We start from the raw sequence: 14,764 nt of genomic DNA, 5'->3' as shown, positions 1-14,764 counted from the left end.
AGGAGGCACACCCAGTCCCTCAGCCATGATGGGAGGTGAGCATGAATGCTTCTTTCACTTCATAAATCTTTTTTAAGGAGAGTTAACTCAGCTGTTTTTACAAATGTTTGAGGCTGGCTAGCATCTTGTTTTCACAGCATTAGACATTTCTGGGTGTGGTGGGTGTGTAGAGGAAAAATGTGAGGTCAGACTGTTGGTGAGTGTTTTTATGAGTGGTCTCATTCTTCCTGTTGCTAAGGCTTCCTGTTGGTTGCGGGTGTTTTTCACACGTGTTTCATTTCCTGTGAACAAGTTATTTTACGCTTTACGTTTGTTTGTGTTCAGGACCCAGGAGGAGCTACGTGTGCGTGAGGAGGATCAGCAGACCATCACAGTGGAGGTGGAGCTGAAGAGACACGACAGTGAGCCCACCATCTCTGTTCCACAGCCTTCATCTGGAACCAGGTACACCAACAACACAAAGTCCATGTGGAACCAAGTTCATTACTATATCAACATGTCAGGCGGTCTTATGAACTAAACAAATATGATATAAGAGAGATAAATGTACTGTAGGTCCTATACACTGTCACTTTTTAACAGTGTCAGTTTGTCTTGCAATAAGGAAATAAGTATCAAGGTAATGTCACTTTGATCAAAACAAACATTTTACTTATTATTAAGGCAACATTCACCAAAATAAAACAATAAAACCCATCTTTTTTTTCCATAGTACTAAACATCTCCAAGTGAAGTCCCAGGACACAATGATAAAACTCATCATGATTTTATGGGGATACAGGGATACTTTATGATTGAAAACTTTCATTTAAAAATGGTTAAATGAAATATCACAAACATAAACAGTTAGTCGGCCTACTAATAACATTATCACTTGAGTCTAATGCTCTGGTTTCCAGCTCATTCAATTGTCAAATGTTTGCATAACACAGTGTACTTTATGTTTTATGTTGGATTTTCACTTTAAAATTAGATTTTTAAAGCTTCATAGCAGAGTCCGAAATTAACACCCGTGCAGGTGGATTTTCCAAAAATAGTCATGTAATAAATTATATGGCATGATGGCTCAGATGAAATTACTCATTTTTGTCCCTATCCAGTGTAGACATGTGCACTTTATGTGTTTTTTACATGCATCTAAACATTGCACCGAAACTGTTGAGAGCTTGAGATGGACTGCAAAGGAGACAGCCACAGACCATCTCGAGAGAACACATCTTGAAACAACTTTCCATGATGTTGAATGTGTGTCCACATACACCAGATAGACCTTACATGTGTGTAAATGGGGCACACAGCCCTTTGTTCTTTTTTCTCTGTTAACAATGACAAAAAGAGTGTGCTCTTTGCTCGTCATAAGCACTCAGTATACAGTTCATGTGACCCCAATAGAGAATGAATAAGCTGCAGAGCTGCAGTGAGTCCTCCATGACCCCAATCATCAATATGACTCAGTTTGATGCCGCACTATAAATAACTGCTGCCAGTGTCTCACCTGGGCTCAGCCAGCTGTTAGATTAGCACACATCACCTTTCTCTCCCTCACACACACACATAAACACTGAGTTCAGCTTGACCCAGTTGTGTAATGGACTCTGGGGTCCCCTGTTCTGGACAGATAAATGCTGCAGGCTCTCTGTTGAGCAGGCATCTACAGTAATTAGGTTATGAGAAAGTGCACACATGCATGTGAATTTAGTGTGTGAGCAGTGTGTGTTTTTTATGGGGTGACACTGCAAGGCAGACAAGGGGATAAAAGAGCTCTGACATGGGGGAACCAGCCAGTAAGAAGTAGGGCAGTGGGGCAGGAAGCCTGCAGGCTGGAGGCTACCCCCATAAAGCTGGGATGACCTTACTTTTTGCATATTTGAACCTAATTTTTAATTAAAGTTGACCAAATAGAGTTTTTTTCAACTCTATTTGAAAGTGAAACTGCATCAAAAGGTCAAGTCAAAAACACATCATCTCATACAAAAACACAGAACAACTAACTTCGCTAAATTTAAAAAAATAAAATAAAATCAAACAAAGCTTACAGTACTCTGGGGTCAGGTTAGTGAGGATCAGGGTGTGGTTGCCAGGGGAAACCAACTGAATAATTCGGTCTGATTCTAAGAAGGCAGTGACTAGACATATGGCCCGGGGGTCTGAAAGGAGCGGGAGGAGGGAGAGGGCAGCGAGAGCAGCTGAGAGTGATAGGAGAATGAATTAACCATCTGAATGACCCAACTCTGAGCAGCGTCTAACTTACCTGCTGCTGGGAACTGGTTGGATGGGGGAGGTGGGAGGGGATAGAGGGAGAGAACGAGGAGATGCAGCGGAGAGAAGGAAATGGGGGCAATGATTGGAAGAGCAGGACATAATGAGAAGACAAGTAGAAAAAGTGATGCGTGGGAAAAGACTGGGAGCGAGAGAAAGAGAAAAACAGCCAATCGGAAGAAACAATGTAAATGAGAAATGCAGGCAAACTGAAATATGGAGAAAGCAGCAGGAGCAAATGAAAGATGGATGAAGATACATGCATTAGTGTTTTTACAAGATATAAGATACATCTAAAGGAAATGAGAGATAGGATAAAAGACAGTCTTTCTGCATGGCAACCACCATCCTATCCCACTCATTTATTCAGCCAATGGGTTCTCTCTTTGAAATGCCAACTCGGCTGTTTTGCCTCAGCAGCCAACTGCAGGGCTTTTCCTCTGGAGGAGCTAAGCTCAAACACAGAAGCTGAGAAAGCAATGTGGATGCGCCTAAATCCTTCCTAATAGTTGATGATCTGGCCAGGAACAATAAAGGATTGTGGCAGCACACAGCCAGCTGGCAAATCTTTGAGCTTAAGCAGCTAAACCACAAACACCCACACACAGACACAGATGTTGAATTTTAGTCAGAGCCAGTTTTCTCTAATAGCTTGGACCTGTTTCTCTGTCCTATTGCAGGAAAGTGGCTTAATGGCAAGTGACCCAGTTAATGGCTCTTAATGTATGAGAGGGGAGTCAGGCACGATAGAAGAAAAAAAATCTATAATTGGGCCGATAATAGGATACACTAAAAGTGTCATATTCTCTCCTTTGACTTTCCACAGTGAGGTTCAGGAAGTAGTCAGTGCCGAGGCTCCTAATGCTGCTGCAGAACCTTCCAGCTCTTTGTCGCCCCCTGAAGCCGCATCCTCCTCCTCCTCACCTGCTCCTGCTGCTCCGTCTTCTCCCGGGGGAGTCGAGGAAGCTCCGTCTAGTCCAAAGGTGGTGGTGGAGGCAGACAGGGCCAGCCAAGTGTCCGGCTCAGGGTGCACCAGCCAGGCTTCAGTGGACGATGAAGATGACGTGCCAATCACAGATATCTACTTTGTAAGTAAAACCCCTCCAGACACACACACACACACACACACACACACACACACACACACACACACACACACACACACACACACACACACACACACACACACACATATATACTTTTAGATATTATCTTTGTTAAGACCAAAGTAAACACATCCAGACTAGGACGAGCTCCCATCACCTCTCATCTGTTTTAAGTTTAACACTTTTATTTAGCCATTACATCATCCATTATATACAATCAGGCTCAGTGTATGTGTGGTTGTTAAGTCAATGGACTGAGCTATATGATGCTCTCCAACAGAGACGTTGACAGCAGGACGACAGAAAGCAAGTGGAGACTCAGGCTGGTATGAAAATAAGAGCGTGTGCAGTTCTTGCTTGCAGTGTGTGGTGCATTCAGTTAAACACAATGTGTTGCTGTGTGCACTCCGGTTTTGAGTGTTTGCAGAGTGATAATAGCATGTGCACCATCACTTTGCTGTCAAGTTGTCAGGGTTCAACGCTGCAGACGCACTCAAGGGTTAAGTTTGTATATATGAATTATAACTGAAGCTTTGGCAATTTGCATGCGCTCAATCTACAGGATTGTCCTACTGAAAGCAACCAGCCACCATCACCTGAAAGCACAGCTATACATGAATGTATGAGTGTCAGGTACAGGTTGGAGAGCAGAGCCAGTGATCACAGTTACAGATAGAAATGTTCCCACCTGGCTTCACTCCTGCTGGGTGTCTCCTATAAGCAATCAAACACCCTCTAATGCAGCATGAGAAGTCTTAATGGTCCACAGCTTAGTCAACGAGCTCCCTCAGTTATTTAACAGCCCTCTCATCTGAACTGTTCTGGCTGATGCCCAGTTCATGCTTCAAAAGGAGTGTGAAGTGTAACTACACAGCACATTCCTTAGACAGCGTAGTCACAAGTGGCTTCTAGGGAGCTTCTAGTTGAGACGTTGCTAAATATCCAAACTGTATTATGAACACAACAAAAGCTTTGTATAAAGAAATATGGACAGGTACATTTAAACTGTCAGCTTCTTCACTGCTTCCCTCAGTCAGCTAACCCACCATCTGATCATCCTCCAGTCTGTTTTTGCCATCATAGTCACTTCTCCGCTTTGACATTTTACACAGATCAGACATGATTTGCATGGCTGCTCAACCTGCTTTTTCCACTGATAAATGTATCAGTTGCTGGTAAAAAAAAAAAAGTTATGTGTGATATCACCTTTCATTACTGTAAGTAACTATATTATTGTGTATTGTGAAGCAGTGACTGTATTTTTCAAAAATCCATGGATAATATATGTACTGTTTGTACATTAAAGTCTATAATAATTGTTGGAAAGAGCTAATTGCACCAATACCACAAAAAACTGACTGAAGGATAAGTTCAACAGTATTTTGATTATTATGTCGTAAGTTTACTTTCTGTACATCTGAGCAAATTTTCGTTGTTTTATTTATTTATTTATGGTTGCTTATGTTTACACTGTACACAGTTACATGGACATAAATCAGATTTTCTGTGGGATCACATTTTTATCCACAACAAGATATGGTGTTAAAGTCTCATTTTTTCCGAGGTGTTACATGATACTTACTTTGCAAGACAGCCAGATTCGTGAGATCACGCGAGAATCCATCTTGTCACGACTTCTCAGGTGCTTCTGTGTAACAAACCAACTGGAGTGTCAGGTTAACATTATACAGTATGTATAGATCCAAGGTTTTGGGAATATGTTTGAATTTAGATGCAGGAGATGAGACCATGTAGCTCCTCTGTTAAAAGGGAGCACATCATTTAGCTGTGAAATTGAAGTGATTGCTCAAGTTAGCCGAGACACAGAGGAGACGTGTACGTGTGTGTGTGTGTGTGTGTGTGTGTGTGTGTGTGTGTGTGTGTGTGTGTGTGTGTGTGTGTGTGTGTGTGTGTGTGTGTGTGCGTGTGTGTGTGTGTATGTCTCACTTCGCAGGTCCCTCAAAGTGTCATGTGCCTAAATTATTCAGCCGCTATCAACAGTATCCACATTCACTTTTCATGATTCCCGCTCTGCTCTCCTTCACCTTGTGCTCCTCCACATCTCATTGTTTTTCTTCTGTTGTCCGCTCTCCGTCATCTTCCTTCATCATTAAATAATTTTCACCTCCCCTTGTTCCATCTAGTCCTGAACTTTTCATGATTTCACTTCCACTTTTCGCTCTGTCTGTACACTTAACATGACCTCTTTCTTTCTGTTTTTATTTTTTCCCCCAGTTCTGTGATAACTCTCATGAGTCATAATGAAAAGTGGTGAAATGGCAGTGTGTTGTTGAAGAAGGGGGGATTAAAACAGATTTTCTGCCAGCAGTGGTTGCCAGGGTATTTCACATGCAGGCCTTCAGTGCAGTCCTAAAGGAATCAAATCTCCTTCGAATACCCTCACAGACATCATTATTACACAGTATGACAGGATGCTGCATCCCAAATAGACATCACATAGCCCAAATCAATGTCATTACCAAAGAAACAAGGAGAAATTCCATACAACAATTCACTTTTACTTATAGGACCACTAAGCAACCAAAAATGCTGTAAAACCCAAATAACACAATGGGGATTCAACGGGCTTCCCGAGAGGTCCCAGTCAGGCTGCTGGGCCTAAAACACACACTCAGAGGCACAGCCAGGCCACTGAATCTAAACATCATTCATACCAACAGCAAAAATCTAAAGCAATCAATAACCAATAGCTAGTAAAGATACATAAAAATCCATCAAACCAAAGCCGCTCATCATTTGAAGACAAAGTTCATCCTCCTTTCTTTCTTTAGTTCAATGGCATGATTGTAAAGTACATCAGTGTATTTTTTGCCACCAAATCAGTTTCTTCTCCTCTTTAAGTCATTGTGCATTCAAAAACAAAAGAGCTACTGTAAGTAAAAATCGAAACATAAAATCTCAAACCCTACATCTAATCATCCGTCACTAAAGAAAGTTTCAATAATTCAGATAATGTGATGTGGTATGGATCCTTAAAAATCAAATTTCTCTGCTGTTGAAGCACTCAAAACTCTGAAGGCCTCAGGTTAGATTTTTCACCCAGAGACAGCACAGAGAGAACATCTGATTGGATAAATAGCTTTAACTTCACTTGTAGCAGTAGCATAGCTGAGAGAGAGAGAGTAGCAATGAAACGATTTAATAGACTGATGGGAACAAACTTTGTAAAACACATATAGCATTTATGAAAATATATATATTGAATTATAAAAATATAATGTAATTCAGTCAGTCTCTAGACCAGCAGAGAAGGCTTTGCTGGCCCTGACAGCTTGTCACTGGCTGCCAGACTTGTGAATCGTATCTGTCACTACTTACTCACCCAGTGTGTCTCTGTCAGGTTACACACATTCAGAACATCTTTTCCATTCTCATCTCAGCATGTTTCCTTTATTTCACCTTTCCTCACTCCTTTCATGGCTCCTCTGTCCCTTTCTGCCTCATTGTCTCTTTTTGTTTGTCCATATGTCGTGTACGACTGTTGTTGTCAGTTTCCTGATGGGAGGACATGGGTGGTCTCTCCACTCCAACAGAGGAGGAAATGCCAGTCCAGTTGGCCAGTAAGTGAGAAGTGAGTTAGATGGTGCTAGTCTTGTCAGTGGAGCCTGTGGTTGAATTGGAGTAGAATAGTCTTATGTACATCGCTCGTTGTGGCAGCTAGTGCCAAAACTTGTTGTCATTTGTGTGATTTGCTCACTGCAGGTGTTTTTGTGATTGTCTTGAAAATAAAAACAATGCCTACACTCCCCGTAGTGAAGACGATGAAGTGTGGGTGGAGGGTTAATAAAAGACAGGCAGCTTCCTATTTGACAGCATCTCTCTTTTACTCTTGTCATCTTCTTTTAAAGGACCAGTGTGTTAGATTTAGGGGGATATATTGGCCGAAATAGAATATGATATTCATAAGTATATTTTAATTAGTGTATAATCCCCTGAAAATAAGAATCATTGAGCCCTTTTACATCTATATAGGGAGTAGGTCCTGTTCCACAGAGGCCGCCACGGTGCACCATCATGTTTCTACAGTAGCGCAGAAGGGACAAACCAAACACTGACACTAGAGGGGGGCCTTTGGCATTTTTTTGCAAACTTACATAGCCACTGTAGATTCCTCTACATGCTTGAAGGGGAGGAGCGGAGGAGAGGGCATGGGATTTTAGTTGCTTGCAATCTGCAACCTCACCACTAGGTGCCACTAAATCTTACACATTGGTCCATTTATTTCCTCACTCAGCCTGCCTCATCTTGCTTTGCACTGTGGATAGCGTGTTAGCTCCAGTGTGTGTGAGAGTGTGAGAGTAAGAGAGAGACAACAACCCACACCACCCCCACCTCCGTCACCATTGCCAACATAGCGTGTTGCAGCTTCTTCCCTCTCTTAAAGGGCTGGAATCTGAACTAAGAAGGAATTTACTGAAGCTTAGACACTGGGTTAAAACACAGTGTTAGCCGCACATAATGCAAGAGCACTTCTGCTTGTTGGAAAAAATAAAATATCCTTTTCTGGTGTTTTGCTTTGACTGAGGATGCTTTCTGTGTCCCAGCATCCTGGCTTTCCTCCCGTCCCGGCTGTCACTGCAACCTCTGCTTCCCTCCCCTCATCCTGCCTGCTTGGCTGATGCAGCGACTCATCCCTCACTCTGTACACTTCACATTGCTTCCCAGGAGCTTGTCCGAATGGGGCAAAAACATTAAGACATGTCATTCATGCACACGGCAGTAACACCCATCGTAATATTCACACGTTTAACTGCACTTCTCCTCAATAGTACGACCAGTTATTTGCCAGTATTTACATCCATGTGTTCAATTCTGCTGCTAACTTCCAAAAGGATTAACACACATCCTTTTTTGACATTTTTACTTGTCAAATCCCACTTTCTGATGTGTCTCAGCAACATTTCCTCCTTTATGCATCCCTAATTTTCATTTCCTGTCTTGTCTTTTCTTCTCCTGTAATCTCCTGTGTCTTTCTCCCGCCTGCCCCTGCTGCTTGTCTCTGTGCCACTGGCCTTTCCTCTGTCCCTTTGGCCCCCTCTGCTGTGGTGGGTGTGTAAAAACAGCCTCCAGAGGACAGGACCTGGGTGTACTCTCCGCTACACTATGGCTCAGAGTCTAAGGCCCTGCCAGATGGGGATTGGGAAAGAGAGACAGTAAGTGAGAAGCATCGGACTAAAATACAAAGGAAAAATCTTTAAGATGAGGACTAAAATCAGTTTTGTTTGGTGGTGATTCTTTATCCGGGATGACAAGGATGGAAAAGAGCAGTTGTAACTTAACAAGTTTAAAAAGCTGCAGTTTTATGCTTTTATAGTTGAAGTAGATCTGGACTAAAAGGAAATGCTTCTCAGGTCCTTGGTCTGCGTCCAGACACTCACCCCCTTCATTACAACATTCATTCCTCATTCAAATATGGGTGGAAATGGTCTCTGACATGATCATTTAGTCCACGACCAGCCATCCTGTGTCCCTCCAACAACAAGCTGCTCAGTATTTCCCATACAGCATCTCTTCATCTGCCTCTGTGAAGATTTTATGTGTTCACCAGACTCCCACAGCTCACACTACACTAAGATGCGCACACTAAAGATACACTGAGCTCACAGAGGAGTCACGTTTTACACAACATGCTGATCAGATGTGATGTTGTTCGATTAGAGATAATATGGATGTGGGTTTTTTTAATCCATTAATATATGCTTTACATTACAGGCATTTTTGAACATCTGATTTTACTTTAACAGTTTATTTTCAGTGTTAAAAATTCCAGGGGCAGATGTTCCCCCCCAAACAGATCAATCTCACAAATGCGAACTTATTAAAAAGTTATTAAAAAAAAAAACTAAAAAAAAAATGTGCTAACAAAAAAGAAAACACTTGGCTCTGATATGCGGCTCAGATGAGATTTCATGTGAGGTAGGTCATGTCTACTTTGTTCAGTGTAGCAGTGATGTTGGCCCAAACTGTATGCTGTGCTCTAAGAAGATGTCATCTACATTCTCTATTAATTTCTACTCATATTGCTCTACATCCTTTTTTCTAAGACGCATATCTACACCAGGGATGTCCCAGTTATTTTTGGGGGCATTCGTGACCATGCCATGTCTGAGAAAAGAAACGTCTTCAGAACACATTAGAGCACAATCAGTACATTAATACCAGGAACAATGTTTGCAATAATGCTTTATATCAGTCATATTTAAAGGAGCTGGCTGCTTTTCTTCATTCTTTTTCACATTTAAAATAATTTCACTCTGAAGACATGTAAGCTACTTCTTCACCTTTTGAAGCACGGGCCTCCCTGCTACAATCTGTAGATAACATCTGTTTACAACAGGTTCCTGACAGCTGCTGAGACAGAACTGAGTGAGCTAAAATACACAATAACTGTAGACGATTTAATACTTTGATATTTGAACTTGGCTCAGCAGATCTTTGTCAGATGTGGAATTAACATCAGCAGACTCACTCAGATCAAATCTCACCAGTCAGACTGCTGTAAACTGCTGTGCGTAGTATGTATGAATACACTGTTTGCTTCACACGTTCACTGCATCTCTCCGTCTGTCTCCAACAGTAAATCCTGTTCTCTATCAGAGAGGAGTGAACGTCTCAGCGGAGAGGACTCACTGGTCTGACGCCTAGACCTCAGTGGTAGCAGCAGGATCTCTGTACGGACCAGGATTTTAAACATGCATACAGAAACTGAACACACTGATGGGAAGAAGTGACTTGTGTACCAGAGGGGGTGAAAATCCTGACAGTGATAACATCACTGATTTCCAACCACCCCTGCCTTTCACCCTCAACAAATAAAAAAAAAAGATGAGTTTAATAATTATGTGTATGTGTGACATAGTACATATATGGCTGTGTAGTCTTATACGTTTGACATGAAATACAGCGGTAACTCGTGTTCTGTTTCACACAAGCGCAGCCCTCTAACGCAGCTCTGCAGGCTCACCCACTCACTCTGACAGAGCAGCATGTAGAGGCGTGAAGTGGATGGAGCCGCTGGTTCCAGAAGTATTTCTACAAATGTGAAGTTTTTCTTAAAACGATATCCTCAATGTTACTCAACATAAAAAACACAGGAGTCTCCTGGATACTGGAACAACCTTGTAGGTGTCCAATTTCAATTATTTCAACTTGAGAAATCATGTTTTTGGTTTTATTCAGGTTGAAATGTCAGATGGTTCTAACTACTTAGAAAAGCTGTAGCAAATTCAGAGCATTTCGTCATTCTAGTTGTGAACAAAACTCGGCACCATCGTTGCTGAATTCATCCAGAATCTGAAAGTGAATTCTTTCCAGCTGCAGATTGTAACTTTATAATTGAATGTTTCTTACAAAGAGTCTTTAACTTCTCATTTTACAGTTTTATGGTCACAGGCTTCAACTTTTTATCAAAGAAACATTTTCTAATGCAGCTGTTCATCTTTGGTACTGATGCCTCAACCAGGAGATTTTGATGTCCATCCAAGTCATGTAAGTCACCTGACTGTTACCTTTCATAACCAGGGGTACCTGAAGTCGCTCCCTCCACCACACAGCTCTACTGAAATTTGCATTTACTGCTTTGGCTAATCAAACTGGGTTTCTGTACAGTACGGCCATTGCACTCTTAACCTTGCATTCACCTTTCTGACAGTGATTGAAAGAGCAACACGATAAATGAGATGAACTCCTTTTGAAGGTTGACATGTTTCTGCCTGTGATGTTCACCTTGGGGACCCCTCCCCACCCACCCTTATGTAGATTTCAGGGTGCGCAGTGAGGAGTGAGTGGGTAAGCCTGTGGAGTCGGGGGGCTCCGCTTGTGCTCAGAACTGGAGTTATCATATCCGTTGTTTGGCCAATCGAAACAGGACATCTAGACGTATGTCACCATCATATTTCCAGTCGTGAATATATGGAGTTTAATTTATAGAAGGAAAAAAAAAAGAAAAACACATCATTCCTTTAGTGGATATATACAGTACGGGCATCAGATGTTTCTGAATTCATGGCATAATGATTTATAATTTATATCTTCTTTTTTTTGCAGCATTTTTTTATTTCATGACTTTTCTTTGCTGTTTTACTACTGTGAACTTTTTATTTATTTTGTCTTGTTTGTATTTTCTTTTTAACGTCACTGTTACTGGTACTTTTTCACTCTTTTTTTTTTTTTTTTTGAATCCAAAGAAATGTTATTTTCATTTTGATATTTCACTGCAGCTTTTCAGTAGATTTTGTTTTTACATCAAGTGTTTGTAAATACAGTGTTACCACATTTTTTTGACTGCACCCCTTGTGGAAGCGGACGAGGCTTTCGACTCTCACCTTCGAAAACAGAAGGCAGCAATGACAACACTAAGGCAGCAGACATTGTCGGTCATTATAGAAAATCTCCACATCATTTACAATGTCTTCCAGTGTTGCCCTATTTTTGGACAGACGCACACAAATAATTTTTTTTTTTCACGACAGAGTTTTCACATTTGATTCTGTTTTAGGTAGGAAAACTAAATGAGCATATCAGTGACATTTACTAAATCTGGTCGCCCTCACTTCCTCACAGTAAGAAATCCATGGACTGGACATTTCAGATGTTTGTAGACGTAGAGCATCAATTGTAGTACTTGCAGTCAATATTGTACCTGTTAGCTGTATATTTGAATGAACACAGTACGTTGCAGTGTTGACTCGGTGGAACAAAGCAGTTTGTAAGTGGGTTGAATGTTTGCACTTATCAAGAGGACCTGAAGATGAACTAGTTATTTTCAGTTGTTTTTTTTTTCTTTTTAGATAGGAGTTTCTGCTCACACAGGCTGATATTTAGACACCGTTTGTTTTAGGGTTATCAAGTGTGTGTTGGTGAAGTCAATCACAGTCATTGTAGGGTTAGTGTTTACTGTAGTCTCTGTGGCTGACATCCTAGGACTCTCAACTAAGACTTAAAGTTCAACAAACTGACTTTCATTTTTCTTATCTTAACTTCAGAAATCCTTTTCTTCGGCTGGTCGGTATGTTTCTATGTATGTTTGTGCGTAAGGGAGGACTCATCAATGTCAGACATTGTAAAATACAAATCAACTCATTCCCATGATGTGCAGTGGCCAGTTGTAATCAGTTTGCTGTTGTTCAACAGATGGAGACCATAGCAGCAATATTTTGTACAGTCTTAGCATTTCAGTTCATTTTAATTGCCTTATTGAGAAATTTTAAATGTAGGCCTATTGTTTTGTTTTTTTTCACTCGTGCTGTTGTATTTCTTTTTCTTTTTTCATAGTTGTGCTCCTGCGAATGTGTACATAAAATTATAAATACATATATAAAGATATACAAATATATTTTCCATTTGAATCGGAGAATATTATTTTTATTTGGTTTTATTTTTGCTGCTGGGCAAGAAATGATTGCAATCTACATAATTTACTGTATCATATTCTTCAGTGTGTTTATCAAGATACAGCTGCTGTATATTTATGGTCTATAAACCACAGCTGTTTCTTTGTAAAATTGGAAAGATTTGTGGGTTTTACTGTACATGCAAATCAATAGGGATTCTTCCAACTGTTTCCGCTGTGTCGTGTATGTGTTTTCAAATCGCTGTGTGCCCTCATCCAATAGGGAGAGTCCTTTACAGAGACATAGCATGATTTCAAAATGAATATGCATATCACAAATGTGTATTTATGTATATCTGTGTATATTCATCTATTTATACGTGAGGATAAATAGATGGCTGTATGTGTGTGTGTTTGGACTCAATCAGAATGAATACAAAATAAAGCAGTTCTATGAATTGTTGTCCATGCAGATAATGTGATGTAATGTTTCTATTGATTCCTTGTTGAAACTGTGTTGATTGATTTATTCATCTGTAGCAATGATGAGGGGTATGGTGGAGGGCAGTTTTTGAATATTCATTTAATTAGACTTATCAGTAGGTATTGTGAGGCTTTTATAGTGGGGTGTCACTGTATAAGCCTTACAATACCTGTGCCTGGGTAATTGCCTGAGGAACACCTGTGTTTAAACTGGATTTCTATTGGAGCAGCAAACAAAAGGCACTCTGCAACTGGGTGTAAGGCTCCTTAGTTATCTTCAAGTAGAAAGTGAAAAATATTCCCAAACACACAGAAATGGACTCTGGATTATTGGATTATTTCTCAACATTTCGGTCTTCAGAAGTCTGAAACATGTGGGAGTGTTATTCTCTCCCTCAACAAAATAATTGAGCATTAATACTTAATGTTTTATCTGTATTGTATGATTTGCTTATCCTTTCAATTAACAGTCAGATTTGAAGGTGAAATTGAATATTTCCTGTCAGTATTAAAGACAGAAGGAGTGCAAATATAAATAAAAATTAAAGCTGCATGCAGCGATTGCCGGGCCCTCGCTGCCCCGCCCCGAAATTCTGTCAAATTAAACCTTTAAATTGCAGCAAATGGCAGCAAAATCGAAAAGTCTAATCAAAATGGCTGACTTACTATTTGAGTTAGGCTGGATCTTTGGTTGGTCACCGAATAGCCTGCTTTGGTCAGTGAGTAGAGCGGTTCGTGACAGGGCTGATAGGGCTCTCTTATCTCGCACCGCATGTTTGTGGAGAACCTGGTGCTAAATCACTTGCAGGCCACCTGATTCTGGGTCAGGGTTTTGTACAGAGCAGCTCCCTCGCTGTGATCTATTGAAAGTCAGCCCTCGATCCAAGCTTTTGTCGGCCGAGGTCAGCAACCCCCCCCCCGGCTCCGTTTCAGTACCAGGGGAGAAAAGGCAGAGTGAAAAAATGACAAAATCATGTGGGGTGGCACATTTGTCAAATGCTTATGAAAGCAAGACTTACGGAGAATTCAGGAAGGATACAAACCTCCTGTGGATCTGAAGACAAGAACGTACTTGATTTTGATTCTCACTACTAACAATAAATGTGAAAATGGACAATAAATACTCTTCTTTTGAATTTTAAACTTTGAGGTGGATATGGAACTGTATGGCGGTACAGCAATGTTGATCCTTTATTCAATGCTATCAGCTGGTGACTTGCGCAAAAGGGACATTGCTGTTTTATCTAACCTTGGTGGATTCAAGTAGTATGGAGTACCAGGGGCACGGAAAAGTATATGCTGTACCTTGAAATTAAAGTTGCAAGCAGCGATGAATGGGCCCTCACACTCAACGCATGTCAGGTTCTGATGCAGTCGAAGGGCTCACACAGCGGGCATGTAGAGGTCTGTGCACCCGGGCATGGTGGAGGCATCAGAGGTGGCCATGACCTCTACCGTGACCTGTACTGAAAAAAATAAACATGTTGTAAAATAAAAAATAAGACCTTAGACAATGACCAACTTTATTATCAGTGGCAATGTTGTATAGTTGAAGATAATGAAC

General features: G+C 40.9%; 2 protein-coding genes across 3 annotated transcripts in view; one reads left to right on the top strand and one right to left on the bottom strand.

Moving 5' to 3' along the window:
* pip5k1ca (phosphatidylinositol-4-phosphate 5-kinase, type I, gamma a) overlaps positions 1–13,173 on the top strand; it is a 50,226-nt gene extending 37,053 nt beyond the window's left edge. Inside the window, exons 14-17 of one of the 2 annotated variants that reach the window (XM_062424980.1) lie at positions 3–35; positions 325–444; positions 3,086–3,347; positions 9,964–13,173. In XM_062424980.1, the coding sequence (XP_062280964.1) occupies positions 3–35; positions 325–444; positions 3,086–3,347; positions 9,964–9,966 (418 nt within the window). In that variant the 3' untranslated portion in view covers positions 9,967–13,173. Of the gene's footprint in view, positions 1–2; positions 36–324; positions 445–3,085; positions 3,348–3,645; positions 4,253–9,963 lie in introns of those variants that run through there. The other variant, XM_062424979.1, reaches the window with a different exon arrangement.
* ubxn6 (UBX domain protein 6) overlaps positions 1–14,764 on the bottom strand; it is a 409,082-nt gene that overhangs the window by 301,354 nt on the left and 92,964 nt on the right. The window lies entirely within an intron of this gene.

The sequence above is a fragment of the Scomber scombrus genome, chromosome 8 (genome assembly GCF_963691925.1).
Source record: "Scomber scombrus chromosome 8, fScoSco1.1, whole genome shotgun sequence".
Classification (NCBI taxonomy): Eukaryota; Metazoa; Chordata; class Actinopteri; order Scombriformes; family Scombridae; genus Scomber; species Scomber scombrus.
Note: the sequence above shows the minus strand (reverse complement) of the source record. Positions and strands in the feature narration are given on the sequence as shown.